Here is a 22,438-nt window from a genome sequence, read left to right as displayed (position 1 = left end):
TACATATTATTTAAATTCTGTATGGCTGAATATATTTGCAAAACTAAATATAGTAGCTAAATATATTATATTAATTTCTATTATGTGTGATGAATACCGGTTATGTTTTTTATATTTTACGCAGCTATGTGCTATGGATCAAAAACCTGTCCTAATGGAGGCACGTGCCGGTCTCCTAACATGTGCAGTTGTCCTAGCGGGTATTCCTCACCAAGATGTGATGGTAATATGACATACAAGTATCAAAATGACAAACAACTTCAATTCAACATTACGTTATTAACTTTCAAGGACTAATCATAAATAGTACAACTAGTTGATATACATTTTCCTTCAGACACTATTACTTTGTTCTTGCATATAATATTTGTACGCCCGAAGGGACGTATTATATTATGACGCTGGTGTCCGTCTGTCCGTCCGTCTGTCCGTTAGCAATTTCGTGTCCGCTCCCCTTGAAGGATTTCAAGGAAACTTGACACAAATGTTCACCACACCGAGACGACGTGCAGAGCGCATGTTTTGGATGTCTCGCTTCAAGGTCAAGGTCACACTTAGGAGTCAAAGGTCATATCAGTTTGTTTCTTGTCCGCTCTGTAACTCTTGAACCCCTTGAAGGATTTCAAAGAAATTTGACACAAATGTTCACCACACCAAGACGACGTGCAGAGCGCATGTTCCGGATGACTCGCTTCAAGGTCAAGGTCACACTTAGGGGTCAAAAGTCATATCAGTTTGTTTCGTGTCTGCTCTGTAACTCTTGAGCTGCTGGAAGGATTTCAAAGAAACTTGGCAGAAATGTTCACCACACTGAGACGACGTGCAGAGCGCATGTTCCGGATGACTTGCTTCTAAGTCATGGTCACACTTAAGGGTCAAAGGTCATATATGACTTTGCTTTGTGTATATTGCTCTGCATTGCAGTGCTCTTGTTTTAATTTGGCAGATCTCTTTTTTTGTTCACTTACAATATTTTTTTTTGAATTACTTCCCTTTTATGTTACTATAAATAGCTTATTTTGAAACTTTTTTATTGTTGGCCTTAGGGAAAACCTAGACCACTTTTCTGTGGTTCAACATGGATGGTACCTCCAATTTTAGGTGTATTTTTACATACCTGTACCTGATAAGGATTTTTTTGTGGACTTTGAATATTTTTTTTGTGGACTTAGATTTGTTTTTTTGAAGTTTTCCTTTTGTTGTTCCAGTCCTTTGGGCTACAACAGTCAAGTTCTTTAAATTTTGCTCCCATCCTATGATATAACCCTTCGGGCGTATATTGCCCCGCTTGGCGGAGCTCTTTTTGTTGCATGTTTTAGCTTCACATATATCCATCCGTGCCGTGCGTTAATCACAAAATTCTATTTTGACATAGAAAGTTAGGAAGAGTCTGCTTAATTATCTCTTTATCTTTTATATTTAAGATATCAATGAATGTGCCAGTAGTTCACATGGATGCAAACAGACATGTGTAAACACCCGCGGATCTTACTATTGTACGTGCAGAACTGGCTATACACGTAGTTCGGATCTAAAGTCGTGTCTTGGCAAGTATCACCACATGTTTTTGTCTAACCATATGATAAGTCAACAAAATTCTTTGTGGCATATTAAAAAGAACAGTCATTAAACATGTGTTATGTATTGTCTAAGTTTGCTAATGTTCGAAACTTAAAGACGGGATATATCTCGAATTCAAACGGATGAAAATTCCTCATATCTTGGAAGTCAATGTGTCTACAATTTTATTTTCCATATATAGTTTTAGTGTTAAAATGTTTTCCCTTTCTGCGGTATCAAGGCATGTGCAGGTCTTTGCATTTCGTTTCCATTTCTTTGAGAATAATTTTCTTATCCTAACCATAAAACATTTATATATGACACATTACTATATATGACATATTGCTATATGAGACATTGCTATAAGACACATTGTTTATATTTTAAGATTTGAACGAATGTAATAATAACAATGGTGGATGTGACCAAACTTGCAACAACAATGTTGGATCATACACGTGTAGTTGTAGAAGTGGGTACAGGTTAAGCGGACGAACATGCTATGGTACACTGTGTAGTCTTTACATTTTACCAATAACGTAAAAATCGTACTTGATAACATGTTAATTAATCTTCTAAATTTTAAGCAGCTTTTAAAATATGCGAGTTACAAAAAGCTGCATTGTAGAGATAATTCTTGTATTTACATGTTACAACGTTAGTGGAATCACGAGGGTTTTGTTTTTGCTTGAGCCCGTTAGGTGCCCCGGTAATTCTGCAGATGCTATGACAGAATGCAAAAATGTTTTAACTAGTTTCTATTTTCTAGTGAGAATTCGGAACTAGCATTTTAAAACATGAATATGTATATAGATCAGCGTAAAAATGTTCATGCAGTGCCAGGATACATCAGCTTTATCAGCGACGAGCCTTGTAGTCCTTTCAAACGTTATAATTATGCATGTTAGGACCAAAGTAAACATTGTATTCAACCATGTTTAACAATGCTAGCGATATTTTGTATTTTATTTTAATATTGTGAATTAATTTCTAAGAAGTGATCTGCATCTCAGTTTTATTTCTAATCAAATTTATTGTGATTCTTTTGCAACTTCTATATCAGACCTAGACGAATGCAACCTTGGCATATCAGGATGTGAGCATCAGTGCAGAAACACAGTAGGCTCCTACGTATGTTCGTGTAAGACAGGTTACACATTGGCTGTTAATGGAAGACAATGTGAAGGTAAGTTACTGAATTGTTCGTGTAAATCCCTCACAACATAAAATTTGTCAACACTTTATCCTGTCTGGGAACACAAACTACACTCAACAAAATTCCTAATCGGTCAGTTTTTATTGTATTACTATTTTGTTAATAATGCATGTATTTACACGAAATTTCACATACAGACATCTAAATAGATACTGCAGCTAATTATTGATTCATTTTTGACCGACTCACTGCCAAAGTAACCGCATTAGGCGTATTGACCAATTTAGCATATTTTGCACGTGCAGTGCATGTGCACCAACGTGCACGTGTTAATGAATACTTTTGACATTACTGATGAAAGTCCTTTGGAAACGTAGAACGCAAAAAATAAATGAAATATCTAGCATATGACCGAACCGCTGGAATGAGGACGGGATACTGAATGTTTATGAAGAAGTTTTTACAAAAATATACACATCATGCAAAACACTGTGTCTAGACCATTAGTTGTGTTTAACATAAATTTATTAATGAAATGCAATTACAATTTTCGATGAGAACATTAACACAATTTAGAAAGTTCTTATCGCAATGAGCTTTTGTTATGACATTATATGAATTGTGTTTTCTAGTACACATTATTGGTAAAGTACAACATTGTTTTTCGGCAGATAAAATTACATGCATTTAAAAGCTGTCGGCAGATAGAAAATCTATTTATGTTTTAGACATTGACGAGTGCGCTGAAGACACTGCTCTTTGCAAAGGTTACTGTACCAACAACCTAAGGTCTTACACTTGCTATTGTAGTTCGGGCTTTATTCTTGAGGGTGATGACTATTCTTGTAAAGGTAGAACAAACTTTATGTCCATGTATGCTGTTGTTACTATGCTTTTTGATCACATTTTATCAACTTTATTTTAGTAGGCGGATTTCTGTAAATTCATCAACAATGAATTTTACACGTAATTGTCTTTTATTTCTGACAAAAATTATTTCTGTTCGAATCATTCAGCAGACATATCATAAACGTTAATCGAATTAAAGCGGCGATTGCAATAGCTGAGCTTCGATTTTTGCTTGAAATACATTTTAGTAATTTAAATTAATTAGCCAAACTTCAGCATTCTGTTGGAACTTAGATTTCCTCAAAAGATCTTTTACAGGTTTGGTTTGGTGTGAAAAGTAATGTTTCCTTTGCCATCAATGAAAGTCAGATCAGATTTGAAACAGTCTTAATTATCATCATATGAATTTATTTGAGATATAATTTATAGTTTTTTGTTGACTTGTTAGACGTAGTGACTGAATCAGTGGAGAATAATGAACTTAGCACGGTTGTGAACTGCTTTCCTTTTAATTGTAGATTTAGATGAGTGTGCTATCAGGAATGGGAACTGTGATCAGCAGTGTATAAATGAAGCCGGTTCACACAGATGTGAGTGTTACAGCGGATACAGGATAACAGGAGAAAATTCAGGCAGTGTGTGCAAAGGTCTGTCGCGCTATTTTTTAGTGTCATATTAGTTTCAATTTTTGCATATATAACTGCATTTGATTTTACACTTCCAACTTGCACTTTCTGATACACCATCTTTTCTTACTTACATTCTGCCGTATTTGGGGCACATTTTTAGATGCGAGAGTACATATGAAACCGTGTTTTAGCTCAACAAAGCAAGGTGCATGGGGTTAGATTTTGTGATTACACGCCGTTCGTCGTACGTCTGTCAACATTTCTTCAAGCGGCATCTCCTCTTAAATCTTTAATAGGTAGCATGGTTATTACTTTGGTAATACTCTTCAGAAATTGTTCAAACGCTTTTGTTTAGCAAGTGCTTATACATTATAAATTGAAAATTGCTACTATCCGTAAGACAAGAGCACATATATTTAAATTGTTTTGTTTAGGTATTAGTAGCTTAAAGGCAAATTTCGGTGTTAACAGAATGCAAACTTCTTCACTTCACCTTGATGTTAAATACAAATTTAAAACGCACTTTCACATCGTTCATATCTTTGTTCACAGACATTGATGAATGCTCTGAATCAAGTGCCAGATGCACACAGATTTGTAACAACACTGATGGATCTTATACCTGCAGTTGCAACTTGGGATACTATCTTGATACAGACGGGTACACTTGTATGGGTGTGTATTTACGGGTGTTGTTTTGTATTTCAAGAAAGATTGCATATGTAAGTACCTATTTTCAGATTAACATTTATTATTTCTGTTAATGTCTTATTTTAAATCAGCAATGAAAGTCACAAGTCAATATGTAATATTAGTTTCGAAAGTTGATGGTAAATAATATTTAAACTACAAGGTCACCCTGTTAATCAAAGGAAAAGCTTGTGAACAGTCTAAAGGCCACAATTGTGACCCTATCTTTATGAAACTTTGTCAGAATGTTTGTCTTGATGATCTCTAGGCCAAGTTCGAAACTAGGTTATGTGGGGTCAAAAACAAGATCAAAGGAAAATATTTGTAACACTCTAGAGACCACAATTTAAGTTTGAAACAAATGAGAATTAGTCAGAAAGTTTGTCTTGATGATCCCTACGTTATATGAAATAAAAAACAGCCGGATTTAGTGGTTTTCAGCCTCAGTTCGCAGATTATTCCATAGAAGTAAAATTGGTCGATTTATGGTAGTAATTGATTTTTTGTCGGAATCCGAATGCTAGTTGTCAGGACCAATGTCATTTGACGGAATTGTTACAGAACCGTCGATTGATATCAGGAATTCATAGGTAGATCTAGGTGGTAATTTGAAAACTAAACCGACAATTGTTCCCTTGTGTCAATTTAACAGATGCCCATATTTCCTTTCAAGAGCAATGATGGTAATAAGTGATTTTTAAAACACGCCGAAATTGTAACAAAGCCCGTTTTATAGATCGCCATCTTTGCTCAATACGTGTTATAATGTTAAGCAATATTTGCAAACAGTTGGCATGGGGCGTGTGTGTGTGCGGGAGGTGGGGGGGGGGAGGTGTGAAGGTGGAGGTGTTCCTGAATACAAGTGTCCGCGAATATATATAATTACTCGCTCTTCATTGTGTAACTGTAATTAAAACAAATTTTCAACTTGAATGTAAAAACTAAGTCTATAATTACCTTTGATACAGACAGCAGTGAAAATAAATTTATACCTATGTCATTTGTCCGAATGTTCTTATAACCCAAATAAATACACTTTCTGTTTAAAAATTACTGGTTTCCTTTTAAATATGGATACTTCAAGTAATTCCAATTAAGGGTGATTATCCATATTTTTGACTTAGAATATGATCCCTCAATAGATTTATATAATATTCATGTAAACACATCTGTTTACACAAAAAAATATTGAAAAATAAATTACAGATACAAATGACTGTGAAGGTGTTACATGCGAGAATGGTGGTTACTGTGTTGATAGTTTAAACTCCTACACGTGCATTTGTGAAGCAGGTTTCAGAGGTCAACATTGTGAAACAGGTATAAGATAAATTTGTTTCATTTTAACCATTGGCTAAATCATAGCTATAAACTATTATTCATTTTCATCTGTTTCTTTGATAAAAGTCTTAAAAAGAGAACATAGTGCTAAATAGAAATAAGTGCATGCATGCTTTAAGTGATATACCTGTGGACTTTATTTAGCAGTTTACTGTTGTTTACCCATATGCTAATAGCTACGCTGGCATTACGAGTAAATAATCTACATTGAATTAAAGGATTTCAAAAACACTCGAAACCATTTTCATAAAGTTATAAAATATTACCAGTAATAATGTTTGATATTAGTATGGAACTACACATGAATGTGAAAGAATTTGAAAGATAAATAATCAGAAATTCTTTCCAAAATATACTTCAGTACATATACAAGTATAAATTTTACCTTTATGACCATAAAGATATATGTTCCGCTGTCTCAACATGTAAAGGAAATCTAGAAATCGCATAGAACTATTGTGACGTCATGACATTGTGACGTAACGACGCAATTCACGTGCCTTACCACGGGTAAAATTAGTATAATTGGTTAAACCATTGAAAATAGGAAATCATCTCAACACTGCGATTTAATTTTGATATTCTCTGAAAATTTAAAATCAATAGATCATCTATACAATCGGTGCCCACTAAATAACAATAGTACGCACCCTGCTCAGCACTGAACTAGACTGGTACTATTAAATATAGTCATGTTTGATCACCAGTAAACTTTGACTAGTATCGCAAGAGTTATAGCCCTTGAATCAGTCAAAATTACCATTAGTGGCAGCGCCCGCTCGATAACTTGTTTGTTCAATCTCCACAATAATAATACAGAGGATGCCTCACTCTAAAATCTGGGTCATGTTTGGACTCGGTTTTGTTATATTTTCTGGTCCTTTGTGATCATGGTGTCCATTCAATGTTAATGGATAATAGAGTTCCGCTTAAGCCGGTGCTAGGGGGCGTGATGAGTGATGCATATTTCATTACCTCTCATGAACAGACCCAATCGAACCAAGTCTGATATCATTTTTACTTGATTGCGTGCTATGCTCCCAAAGGTTCTTCTTATAGATTCTGTTGATAACCAGAAAAATCGAATTATTATCTGCAGAATTATAGCCATTGAAATACATCAAATTACTAACAACTATCTATGCCCACCCAGTAACTATAGTATATTTTCATAAAATGTGATTCAAATTTAGGTGTTCGTCCTGGTATATCTTGAAGTATTGCCCTTTTTTTAAGTAAACAGTGTCAACATTGACTGTCCGTTTGATAACCACAGTATTTTTTTAATTGCCCTCAACCATATCTATCAAGAATAGCCAGTTAGAATCATTATCTCCAGAATTATGGCCATTAAATTAGTTAACATGAGAAATTTGTCGGTGTCCGTTTAGTTGATACGTTCGATAACCAGCCAATTCGGACAAGTATCTCAAGTGTTATGATCCTGTAATTAGTTAGAATATCCAAAATTAAATGTGTAGACACGATAACTAGTATATTTGTTCTTTGATCTCAACCATATTTATACAGAAGGGTGTTCATTATTAAATCTAGATCAAGTTTGATATACTGCCAGTTCAGACCATTCTCTTTAAACTTACACCGTGAACTTAGTTAAAACAGACAAAGCCACTGATTGTCCAAATAACCTACTTCTCGGAACTAAGCCAGAGTGTGTGGGATTAACTTAAGTTACAACTAGAAAAGAAGAGTACGAATGAAAGCAATATTTCGTATCATTAATAGCAAGTTTTGTCTCTTCATTTCAAACTAATCGAGTATAGTGTTATCCATAATTTCAAAAGCAAGGTTGATATATATTTTTAAGATATCAATGAGTGTGACTTAGCAAATGGAGGTTGCCAGGACATTTGTATAAATACAGAGGGTTCGTTTCAATGCAACTGTTCCGGGGAGCGTGAACTGCAGGAAGATGGGGTTTCCTGTGCCGGGGGTAAGTACTTATTAAGTGTTTGTGTGTTTCGACACGTTTCCTAATTGAACATGAAGCTTAAATAGTATCTAACGAATAAGCGGGAACTTAAATCAAGTCCTGAAATGACTGATAGCCAGTGCTTATTGAGTGATATTTCAACCGATACACCTGAAGAATCAACATTAACAATTTGAATAATGTTGGTAGAGGTCCACTAGACAATGATATATGCCAAATATCTAAGCTCTGTGCATTGTGGTTCAAGAGAAGATGTTTGAAGGTTTTTCCTATACAACTCGACGTAAAACTATGTTTGCCCCAGGGCGGGGTCCATTTTAACCCTAACCCTTACCCTAACCATAGAGCAGAGTGATTCCGAATTATTTCAATGTAAATATAAAGCTCATAATTATTCTAGAATCCGTTGCGGCTTGTTTTTGTTGTTTAATACAGCAGTCCTCAGTTGCTCATACACTCACACAATACCAAGATTATAAAAGATAAATATGGGACTATTTTTACACATCCAGAACATTTGTGTGATGCGGTCAAATAGAAATACATGTAGAATGAAAGCTCAAACGACGAGAGGTTGAAACTTGTTAGTTGATTTAGAGCTATAGCCAGTTACTAAAGCACTGGCTAAAAACAACTGTGTCATGATCTTAAGTAAGTGCACTAGCTGCTGAGGATATCTAAATACAAAATTATGCTTGAATCGGTACCCCATTTATTGAATGATGTAATTTTATCATTATTGCCTTGACTTACGAATTTTGTCGCTTGATCACATTTATATTGACATAACGGATGAATTGTACTTTGTCTAATCCAAAGGTGAAGCAGAAAAAGACACAGTGTTTAAGCGGCTAGAAATACCTCGGCAGTTACTTCCAAAACCATGTTTTACTGTTCAACTTGTCCATTGCACAGATGGTAATGATATCAAAATCTACCTCGCTTCAACCTCAGAGTGGTACCGACTGACTGATGATACCGATGTCATGTATACGCTTGGCATAGTCTTTGTGGAAGTAAATGATTTATCGATTCCAATGTCTCTAAAAGGAATCGAAGTTACTTTAAGAAATGACGAATTCGTCTTTAACTATGGAGTGCAGTACGGGTCGGCGCAGGGAACACTCATAGAAAATGATTTGACACCAGAAGACTGTCGATCTTTTGAACTAGTGGAGGCTGATTTCTTTGATTTTACCAGCATGGACTCTTTTATGAAAACGTTTCTTTTATCGCTGTTTCCGGCACTTCCTGACTGGTTGAGATTTGAAAAGTCTAGCACTGAAATATTGTCTGTACAAAACTTAAGGAGCGATCTAATATATGGCAGAAATATGGAAAGGGTTTCATGGTGCACAGGGGCGCCCGTACTCCCAGACCATTTATACACAGTGTTTAGATTTGATACCGGATTAACACTTAGTGTTATGGGAAGCGAAGTTGATATTCCTAAATCATTGAATTCTCGAAAATTTTGCCTGATTGTAGACCTTTGTCACAGCTACGGTGGAACAGTGTTTTTAATGATTCCAGAAGAGTCTCGTAATTTCCTGTTAGATATAAATATTTTTCAGACACTTAAGGAAGAGCAGAACATTCACATCCTTCCTAGAGGAATCGGTATTTCATTAGTAAATGGAATAAATGCTAATTATCATACATTATCTCGTCAGCTTTGGAATGGAGATTTGATGTTCAAGCCGTAAGTATCACTTATGCTCTACTTCTACGGCATTGTTCTGTAAAGTCAGGTTTGCTAAAAATGGGAGGGACATGTGTCTGAGTTAAATATGTAACACACATACACGTGTGTTAAATATATATGATACACGTATGTTGACAATGATAACATTATAACGCCTTTTCAGTCGACTAAAATAATTTAAGACATAACCACATAAAATGAGATTTATTGTACTTACTTCTTCCAGGGCGTTGACGTTAGCATGCATTTCCACTTACGTCTATGAACAGGCTCAATCAATCGTGTAATAATTTTCTTTTTGTCGCGTTGGGCGACCTATTGGTTTGCACGTTTCAAATTTGTTATCATAGCATCGGTGTTTTTGCTTCGTTGCCGCTGTTTCCCAGTAGATTCTATATTCAGTCACAGCGATCTTCTGATCTTTCACCATCGCATGAACACAGACATTCCGTGGATGACCCTCTTCGACGATTCTTCAAATTATTATTATGTGTATAGGACATGAATGGACAAATTGGCAAATGCAGTCTCCTCTTTAACCACTGGTCGGATTTCAAAATAAATTTACAGAATTATTCCTTGGATAACTCTTTACTAGGATTGTTAAAGCCATCTCAGTTTGCAACGAAAATGGCTGCTGGTGGGGTGGTTGCTTGCAATGTGTATGATATTGCTTCGTAGAAAATTTTCTCTGAATGAGCAGACCCGTTTTCAAAGTAAATTGGCAGAAATGTTTCTTTGATGACTCTCCGCTAAAAATGTTACCTGTTTCAGCCGTACAACTTATGCGAACAACCGAAGCCCATCATTGTCATCTTTTTACATTGTATGCAATAACCATGTGTTTGATATTCAAGCTTACTACCGGAAGTAGGTTTCTGGATTGGCGGCAGCTTCATCAAATATGATGAATATTTCACAATCGACGGAAATGCAAATATTTATTTAGCCGTTCCGAGTGTTCAGACGGTAAGTAATTCTTCCTCACAAGACTTTAGTTACATTCATCAACTCTTCTTTTTTAATATGTCGCAGTATACTTACCAGTGTCTGATAACTATGGTGGTTGATTTCTACCATTTCGTGTTGGGGTATTGGCGGGGCGAAAACACAACACGTTCTACGCGAAAACTCGACGTTTAGAGGGCACCGACACGACAAATTTATTTGTCGAGTTTTCATGTTGTTGGGTATGAATATGACGTACTGCCGCCTTTTATTTGTCGACTTTTGGTGTTTTCGTTTTTTCGCCCCATCGGCACGAAAACACGACAAATACCTTATTTATCAAGTTTCGTGTTTTCGTGTATTCGCCCCGCCAACACGAAAACTAGACAAATATCTAGTGTTTTCGACCTTCCGACACGAAAACATGACAAATACTTTTCCGCCATCTCTAATAAAACGTAGAGTTATTCGGAGGTTTGAGAAGCATTTCTCTTTCTATTCAAAGGAACCTTATTTATATTCACTAAAGCTGCTTTAGGAGATTTGAGATTATAAAACAGTATAATGATATGTAAGATGTTCTTTTATCGTTGTAAGAATACGTAGTGTATGTATAACAGGCCGGGATCCAAAAATATTTCATTGGGATTGGGGTGGAGGGCACCAGTTAAGAATAAAGGCGGTATCGGCGAGCCGTGTGTGGGTAGGTAAGGAAGGGGGTAAACCCCACTGTTAGATGAGTCAGAAAACCCGTCTGGAAACGTTTGAAATATAGGTATAAAATGTTGGCTCCAGCTACAATTTTTGAGTACAAATGTTGAGGTACGGGAAGAGTTAATCCCATCTCTTCCTGGTAATTCTTTAAATGTAGGTATGAAATGGTGGCTCCTGTTGCATTTTTGGAGTCTAAAATTTTAGGTACGGGAGAGGTTTATGCCCTCCTCTTTAGAGGTTTAGAAGATATCCCCACGGCAATTTTTGTAATATAGCCTAGGTATGAAATATTGCGTCTAAATTGTGAGAAAATATTATTCCTTTGCCGAATGTTGGGTACAATTTTGGTTAGTACAGGACACAATTTTGGGCGTGGGCGCGGCTTCGCTCGGGGTCCCCAGGCTCCGCTTTTGATCTGAGCCTGTATAAATAGAAAAAAATAGAAAACAATACGTATACGCGAGGGCCTCTGCATGAAGATTAACTTAATAAAATGAGTTCCCTCGTTTAATAATGGCTTTGATTTATTTGATATGATATTGCTCTTATAAAACACTATTTTTTTTTGGCAGAACACAATATTTCTTTGCTGCGTAAACATAAAATGAGATGATTGTAATTATACCCATAGAAACAAAATTTAGTTGGTGGGGGGGGGGGGGGGGGGGGGGGGGGGGGGTGGAGGAGATATATAGGAGTGAGCCGTCCGTTGGTTTTCATGGTTTCCGGACAGTAACTCATGAAAGGCTTGACAGATTTAGATTAATTTTAGTATACATCATAAAATACAGGTCAAGTTTGACTTTGCTTACAAATCACCATTTTTTGACGTAGTTATGGCCCCTTTCCAACTTAAAATTTGACAACCCATGGTTTCCGGACAATAAATCATGAAAGGCTTCACATATTTAAATAGTTTCTGGTACACAGGTCTAAGAACATAAAATACAGGCCAAGTTCGATTTTGGCTACAAACCACATTTTTGACGTAGTTTATAGCCCCTTTCCAAATTAAATTTTGCCAAAATCATGGTTTACGGACAACAACACAAAGATTGTTTATGTTTGACATATGTCTATTAAATAAACAATAATCGATAATTTCCAACCTTGAATATTTTGAATGCTATTATAACAAACATTTACATAATTAACTGTATAATCAATGAAATCATTGTTTAATTATCACACTAGGCTCTTTCAGAAAGAAATAACACTCTTTTCAGTTTTTATACCTTCAAGTTAAACGACTTAGATTGCACCTTCTTGTGGTCATTTCTTTCTTTCTTATTGTTGCCATACTTCTGTGACAAGGCCGTATTGTGGGTGTATTATTCGTCACTCCTGTGACAGTTTTAGTTCTGCATTGTCGTCATGGGATTAATATCAGGTATATGGAATATTTATCCTGCAATTTTATAATAATGTTAATATGTGTATAACACGCCACTTTCGTGCTCGTAATTATCTTCGTTGTAATATGTGTAGAGTTATCAAAATTAACAATAAACTGTCAAAAACACAGACTTTATCAGATTTGGTCATTATCAAAGAACGTTTTCATTCTAGTAAGAAATTGCTTTGATACATTATGAGAAAATACATAAAATGTAGGTAAGGGGTAAAAAGTCAGGAGTAAGTAATTCGATATTCGACGTTCGTCTTTTGATATTTTGTTTAAGAAATAATATGTCTCATCCAGTGATTTGTCGTTGAATAAAATCATTGTTTGGAGTTTAGATGCAAAGAAATTATACCACGAGGGCAAATCACTAAATGATATATATTATTTTGATTCTAACACGTTACCAAGGATTTTTAAGTATATGCTTGACGACATCCATCAAATATTTACCTGTTTTTTTGTTGGCTTCTTTTCCAACGCGCCGCTATGCCGTTTGACGCTATTGAGACGTCAGAACAGGGCATTGTTGTAAAATAACACACAATTTTCATCCTTCTTTGTTGAATAGGAAAATGAATCAAGTCGTGTTAGAATATGTAACAAAATGGTATTCGGCCGAAATATACACTAATATACAAAAATGCTATCGGTCAATCCTTATTCTTAAACTTACACTTTCTAGTTGTTTTGGCATATGTTTGCATGCAGTTATGTTATGTTTAGTTCAGTAATTGTTGTGCGCATGTCTTGACGAAACGAAACGAAAATACGAAACTAAACAAATTAGACAGTTGTCGTATATTCGTGCGGCGGGGCGAAAACACGAAAAAACTTAACGAATTACTAGATATTTGTCGTGTTTTCGTGTTGGCAAGGCGAAAACACGAAAACTCGACAAATTAGGCATTTGTCGTGTTTTCGTGTCGGCGGGGCAAAGTCACGACAACACGACAGCACGACAAATAAAGGTCGCCAACACGACATATTCATACTTGCCAACACAAAATCTCGACAAATAAATATGGTATGTAGGCGCCCTCTAAACATCGTGTTTACGTGTAAAATGTATCGAGTTTTCGTGTTGTCGTGTTTTCGTCCCACCAACAGGCCAACACGACATGGCAGAAATCAGCCACCATAGATAACAGTGATGTAAACACAGGTTCAAACATTCAAAACGCTTCAAAGATAACTAGTATGAACATTTGTCAAGACTTTTAAATGTAGATAACCTGTTTTCATACAATGTCTTGTTTAATTGATCCGCTATTAGTGACTTTACTGTAGTCGAACTACTTGTAAACTGAATTTATAATGAAACAACTTATTATGCCTCCTTAAAGAAGAAGGGGTATATTGTTTTGCAGATGTTGGTCGGTCGTTCGGTATGTAGACCAATCGGTTTCCGGACTTTAACTCAAGGACGCTTAGGCCTAGGATCATGGAAGCTGATAGGGAGATTGGTCATGATCAGCAAATGACTCCTATTGATTTTGAGGTCAGTAGGATAAGTTAAATGGTTTCCGGACGATAACTTAAGAATGCTTAGGCCTAGGATCACAACATTTCATAAAAATATTGATTATGATCAGCGGATGACCCCTATTGATTTTGAGATCAGTAAGTCAGAGGTCAAGGTCACAGTGACCCGGAACATTTAAACGGTTTCCGGATGATAACTCAAGAACGCTTGGGCCTAGGTTCACGAAGGTTGATAGAAAGGTTGATCATGACCAGCAGATGACATCTATTGATTTTGAGGTCAATAGGTCAAAGGTCAAGGTCACATCATTAACCCAGAACAGTAGAACTTTTGTGTACAGTGACCAAATAATTTCTGTTCTTTGTGCAATTACTGAATGCATCAAGGGGGTCATTTCGTGTTCTACGAGCTCTTGCTTTATAAAAACATATGATTCAAATACAAAGTATATCGGTATTTGTAATTTTCAGATGATGACATCAATTTTTCGAGAAGAATGGACAGGGTTAGTTGATATACAGCTGTCCGTGTCACCAGTCCTGAGATTCAAACTTTTTGGCAAGGACTATTCAATTTCCCTACAGCTAGTCACAGCATCATTAAATACTTACATTTCAATTGGAGGTAAATGTTAAATGAAATCCGCATTAAATAGTATAACGCATTTTGTATCAGTGCTCTAACATTTATCCGTTTCTCCGATTTTTCATAGTTTTGTCATGCTTCTTTATAAATACATATATTCTTATCAAATGTCTTATTAAAAATGATTTTTACCATCAGATTACTTTATCATGTCTGAAATATGAACAGGCATTCTTGTTAGGATTCAAAACTTTAAGATTGTGAGATATATTTTTTTACCACACTCAAATTTAGTATGTTACCCAGGTGTTCGACCGTACCTGAAATAATACACGGAGGGGCTTCTTTGGTCTTCCTTCACCGTGAAGAGAAGAAAAGTTGTCACATGACCTATAGTTTTACCGATGTGACGTCAAAAAGCAACAAGAACAACAACAACAAAAAAAAAAAACACAAAAAACACAAAAATCATTTAATTTATGTCCCCCGCCGAATAGGTTTTTTTGTTATTGATGGGGACTATATTTTGAAAAATGTTTGATTTCCAGATATATTTATGAATTTTAAAACAACTAAAGGGCAAAAACTATGCAGTTACTGAAGAGATGCTGATTAAAGATGTGCATGTACCTCCGCCCTATAGTAATTCATATTTATTTTAATTTGATAAAGATCCATCAATAGATTACCTTGTTATCTTAGAATTCATAGATTATTAAACAATTAAAGGGCAGAAATGTTACTAAAGTGATCCTGTCGAAAGTTGCCCACCTTCCTATAGTGACGTGCATTTATGTACAAAGACAAGGACGAATATTCTACAAGTAAATCCACATTCTTCCATTAACGCAGCCTTCTCAAAGTGCAACCCACAGCACGCGAACGTGCACAAGACCAGTACAAACAAACAAACTCACGCACGGACAAGGGCAAAGCAACCAGATAAGGCGAAAACGAACAAATAAAGGAAACAGTGATACACAGGCACACCCTTCGAACGGTCTGTGGCAAAACCACCACTGGGGAGCATACATTGATTTATGGTGCACCTCGCCTGACTCTTATCTCCACTAGTTGATCCCCGCTAGTTGAATCCCTAACACACGCAATGGCAAAAACAACAGGCAAATTATGTTAAGCACAAAACTGCTCTTGGAAATTTATATAAATAGCAGACATGATAAGAACCAGAAAACGCATGTACTAATATCTTTGCAGAAGACAGAGCAACAAGGTTCCGACGAAACAGGTCAGAAGACAGATATCAAAACAGTTCCATACTGACTGTTCTGTCATTCATGACGATTCGTCAATAGGTTATTCGGATACAGTAAAAAGCAGGGGAAAACCTCTGCTTTAGCTGTGTCCTAGAAGATAATTCTATATTAGAGCAAAGGGCATGCACTTATTAATAGTTATGTAATGTTTGATTATTCTATCTAAAGTACATTTTGAATTATAAACATTTTCGTTTTTGACACTGATGCAAGGACAGACGGACTTACAGCAGGGCGGGTTACATCTTAAGCTATATTCTACCTTTCGGCGGGGGAAAACAAAATGAAATCGATATGTTTTAATTGAATATTTAATGCATTTCAAAACGTACCTAAAATAGTGACATATATATTACACTAATTCAAGGAAATTTCCTTTCTGTATGTAAAACAAGGTATGAACATACCGCAGATATAGTGTGTTTAATTTCTATTGATTCAGGCTCAAATCGAAAATGGTGTGGCGAAGATTCAAATCCTCAAGGTATATTTCTGTCTGCAATGGTTTTAATTAACCCGTTTAAAGGGGTTCCTTACCTTGAAGATTTCGTGTTGTCATTAACAAATCATTTGCACATGTTTGTGACTACAGACCCGCTAGAAAATCCTCTTGAAGAAATTAATTTCAACATAACACATGATATATTAAAAGTAGACAAGCTGCTCAACAACACTGTATCCATTCTTGACGACGCGATCGACAATATTGAACTTGCCCTATCGGAAGCAATAAAAGCGATGGTTGTTGAAATAAAAGAGAGCATAGTAGCAATAAAGAATATAATAACTATAAATTTTAACGATTTACTCTCTGGAAATTTTGAAGAGATAAAAGGTCACCTTGAAGATATTCGACCAAAGTTTTATCAGATGAGGTCTGCTGTTTACAACTTTGCCGATGAAACTGAATTTATTGTCAACGAAGCGAAAGATAACTTCACAAATTTACTCGAAAGCCACGTCAAAATCATTGAAGAAAGTATCAGAAACATTTTTAACGAAATAACAAACAGTATTATTTCATCGGTTGGAAACTATACAGGGGTTGGTTTAAAGTTCACAGCGAACTGAGTAATATTTGGTTTGCAACTATTTGACTTTGATATAGAAATCGTGTATTCAAAGGGAGATTTATTTCGATGCAGCCGGTTTGAGGAAGTAAAGCAGCTCCTCGATGGGGAAAATGCTTTACGTGTTTTAGGTAGGGCATACCAAGAGAGAGATCTAGGCAAATTTCTTACATATCAGAAAGGATTTGGTTTAGGCGGAGCCTTCGCTATAAACTCTAAAAATGTTATTTTACATTTGCAAGCGTTTGTAAATATGCTCGGAATAAAAGCAACTGGAGACCTCTTCATTAGCAAAAATGGAATATATTTCTATTTAGAAGGTAATATCTGGGATATCTTTCTCGCTCAAATAGAAGTTACAGCCGAGATTGGAAAAGAATGGTATCAGCTGACATTTAACCTTCGTGGTCGTTTTGTTGCAAAGGCGCGAAGAAAACGTCATTTACAAGAATATACTGAAGATACGGCAATGCAGTATAAAAATACGGATGTGTTTCGGCAAGCGAGAGAAAGGCGACAGGTTCAGTCCGATAGCTCTTCCTTTCAAGGCAGTTACTTAGATGGTTTAAAAAAGGCCATACGTCTGGTGTCCCAAGAAGCGCAGAAACGATTGTCCCAAGCTCAAGCAGAATTAACATCTGCGCAGAGTGGTTTGACAAAGGCACAGAACTGGCTGGATGAAAAACAAATGGCAGTTAGAGATGCCAATATCATATTTGACAATGTAGTTGAAAAGCTTGAAAGAGCAAAAGAAAAACTTGAAGCGGCAAAGGGACCGTTAAAAGAAGCGATAAAAAAATTAGAAGACGCACAAATATCTGTTGATAATCTTTGTAGAATAAGAACATGTTCGAAAATATGCATTCCTGGAATTAAATGTAAAATTTGTCATATAAAGGTGTGGGGTGTTAAGATACCATACCCATGTTGCAGATTCACAAGTTGTATGATAAGCTTTCCTAATCCTCTTTGTGTTCTTGCTAATTTAGCTTGCCGGATTATACGAGCGGCCGCTTATATATTGTTAGAAATCGCAAAAATATTTGTTAGAGCAGCAATGCTGGCTTTTGATGTTGCTAAAGCAGCAGTAACTGTAACACAATTTATAGTAGACAAGTCTCGTGTTGTTTTAGTAGTAGCGGAAGGAATATTAGAACTAGCAAAAATTGGTCTTGAAGTAGCAAAAGGCATCTTGGAGGCCGCTAAAGGTGCACTGGAAGCAGTAAAATTAGTAATAGGTGCCGCATTTAAGGTACTGGAATTTGTTATAGAATATGGTTTGAAAAGTATAATAGAAGTTCGAAACTGTGAATTTAATATTGAATTATCTACTCACGACTTGCCGGCTTTCGAGGTTTCGTGTGAAGTAAATGCTTTTCGGTTGGGCTGGACAGAAATTAAATTGAAAATAAACTTTAAAAACATTCTACAGAGTATATGGCAGGCAGCGAGGGCAACAATAAAAGCTATCATTGACATTTTTGATGGAATCTTTTCTGGACGAAAACGAAGGGACATTGAATTTGATGGGGCTTCACGTATGCATGTGCTGCTCCGGAAGATACGGGAATCAGATGGTTTAAACAATGCTGATACTTACTTGAATGAAACTATCAATATCATAAACAATATAACAGGTTTTCGTGATACAGGAGACAGTGACTCTGAGAACAGAATAGAGCTTTTTCGTGAAAAATGTATAACAATTACTGTTATACAGGACTTCATGCAGGATGCCTTTGATTCCTTGCAAGGTGTCGTAAACGAATCAAAATCTTATATTGATGAGATTGACAATGTAAAGATGCAGTTACAAGAATACACCAGTATTAATGTAACGACTGAAACTGTTACTGCAGACAGTGTGGGAATAAGTACAGAATATGCTGCTAACGATTATAACATGACAGAGGAAGACATAGACAAGGCTATAAATGATTCAAAAGCGGCAGCGGCTGACGATCCATTGCTTAATGAAATACAGTCAGCAGCAAATATTTCTGTACAAAGTGTTGATGCTGAAACAAAAGCAGTTGAATCTGTGAATTATCAAAGCGCTTGGTTTTCCTCAATGAAAAATATGACGCGAGGATACTTTAATGAATCGGAGTGTGAAAATTTCCAAGACTGCATTTTCTACGCAATTTCAAGCTTGTATGTCCTCTACGAATCAGAAGATCTTCCAAATATAACTTTTATACAGGAATCTATTTTAGAATTGGAAAGCATATTGATAGAAACGTTTCAGAACGAATCTTCGTCAATTATGGATACCTCAGTAGCTATGGAGTATGTTGTACGTCATATCAACAATCTTGTTAGTATGAATTTGTTCTGTTCAAAAGCTCCGCAGTTTCTGACACGTCTAAAAAACCTAACTGCACTGAACGGTAGCGAAGTACAATTTTACTGCCATGTTACTGGCGATCCGGAACCAGATTACACTTGGCTGAAGAATGATACAATTATTCCCGGAGAAATTTCAAGCAGGATCACTATTACAAACGTTACAGAGAGGGATACATTTGACAAGTACAACTGCGTGGCTGAAAACGTGGTTGCCAACGTAACGTCTAATGATGGATACATTACTGTTGTCTTGGAAGGTAATTTCACGAATTATTTTCATCATAGCAAATTTCAAAATGTCCAGTTATGCGTCAAGGTGTCTTATCTTTATATTAGAAAACATTTTTAACATTTTTAAACAATGCCACATATGTTTTACTCATCTGTGAAGAGAGACTGGCTCTAAAGTTCCGAGTTAAACATTTGCAATGTATTTAAATGTGACTTAAGATCATCATATTTTTATTGTTCCAATCATTTTCTGTTTATACAGATATGGCACATGTGATGAAATTTTAACGTTTAATTTTCAGATGAAGACGAATGTCTGACTGAGGGTAGTGATTGTAAACATTATTGCAACAACACGATTGGGTCATACACATGTTCTTGCTATAACGGATATATGCTTGAGGAGGATGGGATCTCATGTTCAGGTATTACATTTCAGTGGTAACGAATATTTACCGGATAATTTGTAATACACTTTCAACGGAATGTAAATAAAATAAATCTATAAGAAGATTGTTTTGAAGCATAGAACGTAAATAAACAGCAGACTAAGTTCGATTTGGCCTGTTCATGAGAGGAAATTAAATATGCAACACCTCTCACGCTGCATGATATGAAATATATGACGAAGGTAATGCTTGCGCCTTTTATATCTTGAACAATGAAATGAGTACACTCGTTTAGGTGACTATGTCTAAGATTAGCTGACAAACAATGTTGAATGTCCTTTGTTTAAACGCAAAGCTGGTTAGACTTTCTATGTTGTATACTATTTCATGATGTTTGCCTATGGTCCGTTTCTAATTCCTTCTTTGTTAATTTGTGTCAAACCAAAAATGTCAGTTGGTAGATCTAAGTCTAAGTCTTTCTACTGAACTCAACACAAAACGTACAATTAATTGACAATATCTTGGGATGCCAGACGTTTTTATTTTCATAACATCATGTATTTATAGTATAAACATGTGGTCAAATAATAAATCAGAAATAAAAGATCAAATTAATATTAAGTAAATTACATGTTATCAAAGTTGGATATCAAAAACCGTGTTTCCCGTAAGTTAATGCAATTGCTGGATTGGGTTTAAAGTGGCATTATGCGCATCTTTCCGTACATAGTGTGTTTTTGGTGAATGTTTTATAAAAGCAAGTTTTAGTTGCTTTGCATTTAAATGTGTTAAATTAACGATATGCCGCATAAGTATTTGAAGTTGATGCTTTAGAAATAAAGAAATCGGACTAAGAAAATAATAGTTCCTTTATTCAATCTTCTTCGCAGAGATCTCCCTTACCTATAGGCAGAGATTTCTGAAGTTGAAAGGAAGCAACTCCTGCGTGCAGTTTGGCTTCTTTAAAAGACTACCCCAGTCAAAATAAGATAGTAATATTTGGAAAGTTAATATTTCGTACCGGAAACAGGAAGAGTTTGGTATATTTGGTTAAAAGCTATCATTCTCTCCACCCTTTTTACACACACACTATTTCAGCTGGAGTTTTACTTGAAAAATGCGCATATTTCCACTTTAAAGAGCCGTGCTGAAATATATATGTCTGGTTGATCTTCAAGTTGAGCGGTAACGGCATTAACTCTGTGTCCACTAGCAAGCTGTTTTTAAACATAGAAAATGTATTCCATATATGTATTACTTGATATGCCCAACACCCCTCACGCCAACTAGCATAGGTTTAAGAGGAACTATTATTGAATAGAATCCATTAAACCAGAGTGCCAGAAAATATTATAACTCTAAACTTGATATTAAAACTGACCTAAACTTGAAAATAGCAACTGTATTATAGACCACACAAACAAGAAAATGGAATGTCTTACGTGATATCAAACTTACTTTAATTTCTGTATTCATGAACGTGTTCGCTATATCCTTTGCGCACCGGTAACGTAGTGAAACGAGTAAAATTTTTAAGTCCTCAAAAACGGGCCAATCTTTACAGTGAATGCCTATAACGTTTTAAAACGGGGTAAAATTTCTATCCTCAAAACCTGACCCCATTTTAGCGTAGGAACCCTGAAACTTTTATTTTTTTTATTTTTAATTCCTGAAATTGAAACGTTTATTACTTATGGTTCTGAAAAGCGGATTTAAATTTTCTTTCACTATTTTAATATTTTACCTGTTAAATTCATGATAAATGATTTTTGTTAGGAATGTCTTTATTAAAAATACCTATTTTTATCGATATAAATCAATAAATATCAAATTTGCATAATTTAAGCATTCTTGAGAAAACCCTGGCCTATTTAAATTCAAATCACGCATAATAAAGCCTTATAAGACAAACATAAGACTTACGTAGATTTGGAGACAATATATGGGTTATCTCGATAAAATTATAAAAGTGATCAATAAAATCGATAGTTAGGACTCCTTTTGCAATACCCGAAAGAGCACTGTACCGTTGAAGAACGTATATTTGGTTCTTACCCGAAAGAACACTGTATCGTTGAAGAACGTATATTTGGTTCTTACCCA

The 22,438-nt window shown here is 35.6% G+C and overlaps 1 protein-coding gene across 1 annotated transcript in view; it reads left to right on the top strand.

The window, feature by feature from the left end:
• The window catches only part of LOC123547975 (uncharacterized), a 51,267-nt gene that overhangs the window by 27,814 nt on the left and 1,015 nt on the right, over positions 1–22,438 (top strand). The window contains exons 4-15 of the mRNA XM_053524127.1: positions 2,624–2,746; positions 3,445–3,567; positions 4,084–4,212; positions 4,666–4,869; positions 6,091–6,204; positions 8,054–8,179; positions 8,999–9,881; positions 10,742–10,853; positions 14,905–15,058; positions 16,889–17,275; positions 17,405–19,972; positions 20,249–20,371. Of these exons, the coding sequence (XP_053380102.1) occupies positions 2,624–2,746; positions 3,445–3,567; positions 4,084–4,212; positions 4,666–4,869; positions 6,091–6,204; positions 8,054–8,179; positions 8,999–9,881; positions 10,742–10,853; positions 14,905–15,058; positions 16,889–17,275; positions 17,405–19,972; positions 20,249–20,371 (5,046 nt within the window). The remainder of the gene's footprint in view (positions 1–2,623; positions 2,747–3,444; positions 3,568–4,083; positions 4,213–4,665; positions 4,870–6,090; positions 6,205–8,053; positions 8,180–8,998; positions 9,882–10,741; positions 10,854–14,904; positions 15,059–16,888; positions 17,276–17,404; positions 19,973–20,248; positions 20,372–22,438) is intronic.

The sequence above is a fragment of the Mercenaria mercenaria genome, chromosome 15 (assembly GCF_021730395.1).
Source record: "Mercenaria mercenaria strain notata chromosome 15, MADL_Memer_1, whole genome shotgun sequence".
In the NCBI taxonomy this organism is placed as follows: domain Eukaryota; kingdom Metazoa; phylum Mollusca; class Bivalvia; order Venerida; family Veneridae; genus Mercenaria; species Mercenaria mercenaria.
This window is presented reverse-complemented; position numbering and strand designations above follow the sequence as displayed.